Genomic DNA, 8,402 nt, shown 5'->3' on the forward strand with positions numbered 1-8,402 from the left:
AAGTAACTTAACTAGCCTAAAGAAAACAGTAAAACTAATCTATCTAAAAAACAGTAACAGTGAGAGTAGTACTTACAGAATTCCTCCCCCAAGCTGAACTTGGCAATGACCGCATTGCAACAAGGGGAAAGAGGGACATGGATATCAGTCATCCATGAGAGTATCCTCACCATCGTCATCCTCACTTCCGTCATCCTCACCGCCGCCACCTTGACTACAGGATCCCGGCTGGCAACTCGGGTTCTAAGTGTACCAAGATGGGTGTGCGTCATGCTCAGCAATTCAATGAAAGTGGCAGTTCTCGTCATACATTGAATACAGAGCCATGTGCTGATCATTGGCCAATGTATTGACACGTTGACTGAGGCTCTGTAGAACTGCACCATTGGCATCAACCTGTTGGTTGAGGCCCTGGATGGCTGCTGTGTTGGTCATAATGCCAGTCTCCATCCGCTGGAGCATGCTCATCATCTCCTGAAAATCAAAAGAGGGAGGAACATTAGAATATGGGGGAGGGGGAGCATCAGAAGTAGAGGGGTACGCTCGGGTATCGGGGGGATAGGGGTAGGAAAGTCAGAATCGGCAATACGAAGGTGGTAATGAGGTTGGCCAGGTTTGATTTTTGCTAAAGGATTGGGCAGTTCGATGGAGAGCATCCCGTTAATGTGCCACTGGTAGGCATTCCCACCCCGATCTCACCAGTGGAGGCGAGGTAGGTAGGCATAATAAAGTAATGTAGGTCCTACGGCCGGCTGGTAACGAGTCTCATCGAAACCGGGAATTGCCCGGGCAAAAAGAGTAACTAATCCCCCATTCACTATGGGACGAGAGGTCAATGTGCCATCGGCACGCAGCTTTGGGTAGGTGGTGATTGTGAGCCGGTGCCGGTTTTTCTCCACCTTGTACACATATTGCTTAAATGCCCAAGAATTGAGAAACTTCTACTCACTCTTTAATGTTGGAAGAGAAAATAAAGCTTTTACTCACTCACCCTCACTTTAATGGTGGAAGGGATGAAGAAGACGTGGAGGTGGGGAGATAGATTGGAAGAAAGTGAAGAGGGTGGAGTAAGAAATGGGTAGGAAGTGATGAGGAAGGTAATTTGTTGAAAATTTGAGTATTTGAGTGGAGTTCTTTAATGGTGGAGGGTGAGTTTTTGGGGAAGAGGATGAGAGAATTTGGGGGTTAGGGTTTGGAGGAGAGAGTGTGAGAGAGAAAGTGGGTGAAAGAAAGGAGAAAAACCCCTTTGAAACATTGCAAATAACTAAAAAAAGAATCTAATTAACAATAGAGGAACTAATAAAGAAAGATTACCGATTTATATTAAACTTGTGAATAAGACAAAGGTTCGATCTTGAATTGAAATCAAAAAGCACTAAATTAGGGATCTTGAAACACTCTCTAGAGAAAACTAATAATAAAAACCAAGATGTCTTCTAGAAATTCTGATTTTGCTATTTATACAAGTCCTAAAACCAATAGGTTAAAAAAATTCGCCCGGGATAATCCAATCGGGCTCTAACATATATATAGAAAGCAGCTCAAAATCAAAGGCGCCCGATGTCATCGGGCCGCCTAAAAACTCAGTAGCTGCACAACATATCTTCCAAGGGTGCCCGATGTTGTCGGGCCAAACCTCCCGATCGGGCGTCAACAGCGAATTACGACTGGGCTTCATCGCCCGATCGGGCCCGCAACAAAAATCATTATCTCGCTTTTGCTCCCGATCGGGCTACGCCGCCCGATTCTGTCGGACCAAGCATCTTTTACTCGTTTCTTGGCTCAAGAGCCAAATCTTTGGCTCCTTTTTTGCTCAAGGTTCCAGAAAGCGTCCTCGGGATCTTGGGACTCAGCATCGAACCTCTCCTATCCAATGTAGCGGTCATATAACAGATAGAAAGTAGGGAATAGTTCCCTAAAACCTGCAACGCAACACAAAACTGCAAACCACAACTAGATGGAGAGAGTTAGTATAAAATGGCTCCTAAGAACACGATAACCATTCACTTTTAGCATATAAATAGCGGGAAAAACTCTATATAAAATCATAACATCATTTACGCAGAGTTGCAGGGTACCATCAAACCCTTTGTGATATAGTCTGCCTTTTAGTATGAGAAAATGAGTAGTTAGTCTTATGATGGCTATGTGGTCCATCTTGCCACTTCCCTCTGGATATTGCATTGTTTTCAGAAAATTCTTGATATCCTTGTAGCAGACATCATCATCATCTTGTTGAGTCAGTGTGGAGACCATTTGTGCTACCGTCATTATTGGTCCCTTCCTTTCTTCAATTAAAACTGACTGGATCTTTGTCCCATTTTCCCATGTTAAATTAACAGCGAGATAGTAGTCTAAAGCATTAGTGAAACTATTTTGTTCTCGAGGAAGATGTTTGAAGTTGATGTCATCGAAATAAGGGATCCACTCTTGAAGGTACTTAGTGTAGAGCTGAAGTCTCTCATCTCTAACCCTCCGAATTCTTATTGTTTGAGATATGATGAGATTAGAATCTCCATACACAGTGAAATGTCTCGCGCCTGCTACCAAGGCGGCCTTTACTCCATATATACAAGCTTCATACGTAGCTGTATTGTTTGTTGTTAGGAAATCCAGTTTGAATGCAAATGGAATATAGACTCCATCAGGATCTACAAACAAAACACTTGCTCCATTACCTCTCCTATTAGAGGCTCCATCAATGTACATGCACCATTGTGGATTGTCAATAAAGCATAAGTACTCATCAGGGAATGCGTCATCATACTCATCCCTTGACACTGGTCCTTCTGCCAGGGCTTCAGATATAACTCGTCCTTCAACAGATTTTTGGCTGACACATTGAATATCAAACTCAGAAAGCATAGCATGCAATCTTGCCAATCTTTCACTAAGAATGGGTTTTTCAAACAGATACTTGATTGGATCAAGTCTTGAGATCATATAAGTAGTATGAGCTTGAAGGTGATGCCTTAACTTCCTTGTGGCATAGACCAAGGAAACACACGCTTTTTCCAGTGGGGTATATCTTGTATCATACTCCAAGAATTTCTTGCTGAGATAGTATATGTCAACCTCTTTCTTTGTTCCCTCCTGATATTGGGCTAAGAGAGCTCCCAGAGCCGTTTCTTTGATAGTGAGGTACAAAATAAGAGGTTCTCCTGGTCTAGGTGGCATTAGAACAGGTGGATTTGAAACGTATTCTTTCATAGAATCACAAGATTGCTGAGATTCTTCATTTCACTCATGGGATGCTCCTATTCTGAGCAGCTTAAATATAGGTTCACATCTTATAGTGAGTTGTGAGATGAACCTGCTGATATATTGAATTCTGCCGAGAAATCCTTTTACTTCTTTTTCTGTTTTTGGAGGAGGTAGTCCTTAAACAGCTTTTACCTTTTCAGAGTCCACTTTGATACCGTCTTGACTGATAATGAATCCCAACGATTTCCCCGAAGTGACGCCAAACACACATTTTTGAGGGTTCAACCTCAATGGTATTTCCTGATTCTTTCAAAGTAGGGCCTTAATGTAGGAATATGCCCCTCACGATCTTCACTTTTCACAATAATGTCATATACATAAACCTCCACAATGTCGTGGATGAGGTAAGGATAGTGGTTGCAGCCCTTTGATATGTGGCTCCAGCATTCTTGAGACCAAAAGGCATAACTCGGTAGCAAAAAGTGCCCTATGGAATGATGAAAGATGTCTTTGTCATGTCTTCTTGAGCCATGAGTATTTGATTATACCCTGAGAATCCATCCTTGAAGGAAAACATTGCATGACAAGCCGTACTGTCCACGAGAACATCGATGTGGGGTAGAGGAAAGCAATCTTTTGGTGACGCAATATTCAAATCTCGAAAATCAATGCATACCCGAACTCTCCCATCCTTTTTGGCTACAACCACTATATTGGCGAGCCAACTTGGATGTTTTACAAGTTTGATGAATTTGGCATCAAGCTGTTTTTGGATTTCTTCTTTCACTTTCAGACTAACCACTGGCTTCATTCGGCGGAGCTTTTGTTGCTTAGGCTTGGTTTCAGGATGTAACGGAATACGATGTTCCATAATTTCTCTATTAAGACCAGGAATATTAGCATAAGACCATGCGAACACATCTACATATTCTTTTAATAATGCAATAAACATAGATTGTTCAGTTGGGGAGAGGGATGACGATCCTATTGTGACTTCTTTTACAGCATTTTCTGTACCAATATTAATTACAATGGGTTCTTTCATGGGTTTTATGTATGTTTCAGTTGTATGAAGTGATTCATCATTATTAAATTCACTGTCAGAAATAACATCTTGCATGAAAATGTATTTAGATAAAGATTCACATTCAATTTCCTCATTATCAGAGTCTTCTGACTGGGTATGTAAGGCAGATTGGCTGGAAGATGAGCTATCGGTATGATACCCATCTGAAGGAGGTCAAAAGGTATGTTCATGAGATGGGTGTGGAGGATGGTTTCCTAAAAACATTTTAAATTCTAATGGCCCGTCTTTTGCCTGACATACATACTCCACTTATATTCAATGCTTTCGCCAAAAGGTATCATCAAAGACACCGAGTCAAAATCCCCTTCCCAGAGGACTCAAAAGTGAAAAGTTTCTTAAGGACTCCATGTTCCAGATTATCCACCCAGTCATTTTCTTTTTTCATGTTTTGTTCTTGGACAAACCAAATTTTGATTAAGTCCAAATTCCTAGCTTCATTGAAGAATATCTCCAATCCCGGTAAAATCTTTTGTTCTTTCCTACTAAGCCAAGGTTCTGGAAATTTGTGGTATGGCTCAATATCTCCTTGCAGGACGAACTGACCATTGAGGGTAGAAGAAGGTTTTTTGGTGTTTTGAGAAGTGTTGCTCGGATCATATCCTAATCCATGTCGGTTCTGTTTGTCTACTACGAGGATTGGTTGCTTCATTCCCCTACCATCATGCCCTAATCCGGCTCCTTGAGTATAACCCATCTTCATCATAATTTGAAATCATTTGGACAAAGGTTGCATGGCAATCCCCACAGACTCTTTGATCGCATTCGTGGGTAGGGCCGAGGAGTTTTTTTTCTGACAGTAATTGGTCATCCTTAGAGAAGGGACAAATTTCTTCTTTTTGGACCTAAAGGTAGAGAAAAAGAATTAAAAGAAAAGAAGGCTACTTATTGTAGAGTGCATTGCAGAGTAAAGAAAATTTTCGAAAACAACTTTGCCATATTTTGACTGGAATGGTCCACCTTCGCAATTTTGCTTTTTTATTATTCATTTTTCTATTTTTTTGACTTTATTTTGACCTTTTTGAATGATTTCACTGTCATTGGGGTTGAAAATAGATTTTTTTTTTATTCTTCATTCCCTGCTTAATATTTGAACAAGACAGAAATTATAGAGATTATGGATACAACCTGTATCCCCATTGATGCGCCAATTCAGCATTCTCAAATTGCTCCTGTGATGACTGTCATCTTGAAATCTGATCACATTGACTGAAATACAATGGTTAATATATTTGAGTCGAACCCGAAGGTTCCCTACACATCCACATTTTCCCAAGTGTATTTTATGGGTAATCAGACTTAGCGTAGTTCGTTATTTTGAAAAGAACTAAAGTTTTTTTATATAATAAAGCAGTTGCACTCATATTGAGCTACCTACGTACCCGAGGTGTTACATAGGTGGAGTGATCTCACAGTGCAAGTGTAAGTGATAATGGGGATTCAAGCTTCACGTAGTTCTCTGATACTAAAAAGTTGAAATAAGATTTTTTTTTGGTGACGGGCTAACCCCCTATAGGACTTTTACCGAAGACTTTTCTCTTTCTGGAAGATGATCAAGTAGCGGTAGACAAGAGCTATGTTGGTGATTTGCTTGATGCGATAGTTGAGAGCATGACATTGGTTGTGCCGTGACCATGCAACTGATGATATTGGCAGTACTTGTGAAGATTAGAACCTACTGGACTTACCCCAGGGCGTCTGGGAAGCGGATGAATCTTACTTGCTCGACCAGTTTGCGAAAGATATCGACTTGGGATCGCGGTTGCGGACGTGATGACACCATCTTTGCAGGTATTTCTTTGTGGGTTGAACTAATGATGCCTCGATCAATCAGGCTTTGCACTTTGTAGTAAAGGCCATGGCATCGATCAGTTTCATGCCCAAATTGACGACAATAATAACAGAATTTGCTCATGTCGGTTCCAAGAAGGAGTAAACAATGCACATGCGCTGGAACTTGAAGTATACCTTGCCTCTTAAGACGATCATACATCATACTCAATGGTTCATCCATCTTACACTAGTAGAATAATTGCTTATTGCTGCGGTGGTATTGCTGCAGTTTTACCCATACGCAGCAATATATCACGTAAAAGGAAAAAGTAAAATATAAAATAAAAATATTGCTGCGGTTTCGACCTAAAACCGCAACATTATGGTTTCAATAGGAAAATTTTTGAAAAAAAGTTGACATTTGACTAGACATATTGCTGCGATTTTTGTCAAAAACTGCAGTAATATATTAAAATAATATTGAAAAATAATATTTTAATATATTGCTGCAGTTCTTGCCAGAAACCGCAGCAATATCATTAAAAAATATTTAAAAAAAGTATAAAAAGCATGCAATTAGGGTTTTTTTTTTATTTTCCTCACTCATCACTCCCTTCACACGCCTCCCTCACCACCCTCACCTTCCCCATCACCCTTCACCCTTCACCCTTCACCGTTCTCCATTCTCATCACCCTTCACCCTTCACCGTTCTCATCACCCTTCACCCATCTCAGTCGCTCGTCCACCGTCAAAATGTGGTTTGGTTTTTTTTTTTTTTTTGATAATTATCAGATCTGATAATTTACTTTAATCTATATATTTTTATATTTTTTTCTGTAATTGGTGATTTGTTTTGTATATAGTGATTTTTATTTTGCAAATTTGAGTTGTTAGTTTTTGTATTTTTCTTTGTGATTGTTTTGTATATACTAATTTTTATTTTGTATATACTAAATATTATTTTAGATCGTTTATATATTTTATATTAGTGGTAGCGTGATTTGTTGTTGATGCCATTTTTTCTTTCTAGCTAGCGCAAAAAAAATCTTTACTACACCTATTGTTGTTGTTCCTACCAAAAACAGCAACAATAGGTTTTACTTTATTAAAAAATACATATTGCTGTTGTTCCTACCAAAAACAGCAGCAATAGGTTACATTTTTTTATTAAAAGAAATACCTATTGCTGCTGTTCTTACAAAAATCAAGTAGCAATAGGTTGTATTTTTTTATTATTAAAAATACTTATTGTTGCGGATTCACTAGTAGAATAAATGCTATTTGCTGCGGTAATATTGCTGCGGTTTCACCTATACGCAGCAATAAACCACGTAAAAAAAATTGAAAATTAACATATTGTTGCGGTTCTGGGCCGAAACCGCAGCAATCGATATCAACGATAGATTTTCAAAATTATGTAACCAAATATATTGCTGCGTTTCTTTACGAAACCGCAGCAATATAAATCACGCTAACATAAAGGCGCGCTACCAAAGCCTTTCTATCACTTCTTTCTCACTAAACCCTAAACCAAACCTTATACTCTCCCTTCTCCCTCACTCCGCGTCTCACTCCGCGCCTCCCTCAAAACCAAACCCTACACTCTCATTTCTCCCTCAAACCGCGCCTCCCTCATCCCTCACTCCTGCGCCTCCCTCACCCCTCACTCCTGCGCCTCCCTCACCCCTCACTTCTGCACCTCCCTCACTAAACCCTAAACGAAAAAAAATCTGACCTCTCTTGCGATCTCTCTCCTCAATCAGATCTTTGTGTATAATGGCAGTCGTTCTTTGTCGTTCGTCGTTCTTCGTCCTTCGTCGTTCGTCGTTCTTCGTCGTTGCTCTCCATGAACCGTGCTTCTTCGTCGTTCTTCTTTAATAGCGGCCGTTCTTCATCAGTCTTCGTTGGCCGTTTTGCCTCCTTTCAGATTGAGTATCTTCGTCGACCGTTCTTCCTTCTTCGTGGTTATCGGTTTGTCGTTCAGTTTCGTCGGCTCGAAGACGGGACGAAGACCCCTTCGTCGTTCTTTTTTTTTTCCGTTTTTTAATTGTTTCAAATTTGTTTATTTTTTAGTTTTTTTAATAATTACAAATCTGTTTTTTTTATTATTATTTTAGATCTATTTTTTCGATTTTCTGATGTAATGTTGAATTTGTGTTTTTATTTTTTTTGTGTATGTGTTAGAATTAATGTTAAGCTTTTTGATATAATGTTAAGTTTGTCTTCATTTTTTTTCAATTTTTATGTTTTGTAGTTAAATTTTTTTTGAAAGTTTATCAATTTTTGCTATTTTTCTGAATCTTGTTCATATTTTGAATTTAATTGCAAAATGCAAAAAAA

At 39.4% G+C, this 8,402-nt stretch overlaps 1 protein-coding gene across 1 annotated transcript; it reads right to left on the bottom strand.

Moving 5' to 3' along the window:
- Positions 1-282: 282 nt before the first annotated feature.
- Positions 283-3,210, bottom strand: LOC109135213 (uncharacterized). The gene is made up of 2 exons (XM_019249935.2): positions 2,062-3,210; positions 283-474 (listed from the first exon to the last, which is right to left on the bottom strand). The coding sequence occupies exons 1-2, from the start codon at positions 3,208-3,210 to the stop codon at positions 283-285; spliced, it is 1,341 nt and encodes a 446-aa protein (XP_019105480.2).
- Positions 3,211-8,402: the final 5,192 nt, after the last annotated feature.

Source organism: Beta vulgaris, chromosome 6, assembly GCF_026745355.1.
Source record: "Beta vulgaris subsp. vulgaris cultivar EL10 chromosome 6, EL10.2, whole genome shotgun sequence".
Lineage (NCBI taxonomy): Eukaryota > Viridiplantae > Streptophyta > Magnoliopsida > Caryophyllales > Amaranthaceae > Beta > Beta vulgaris.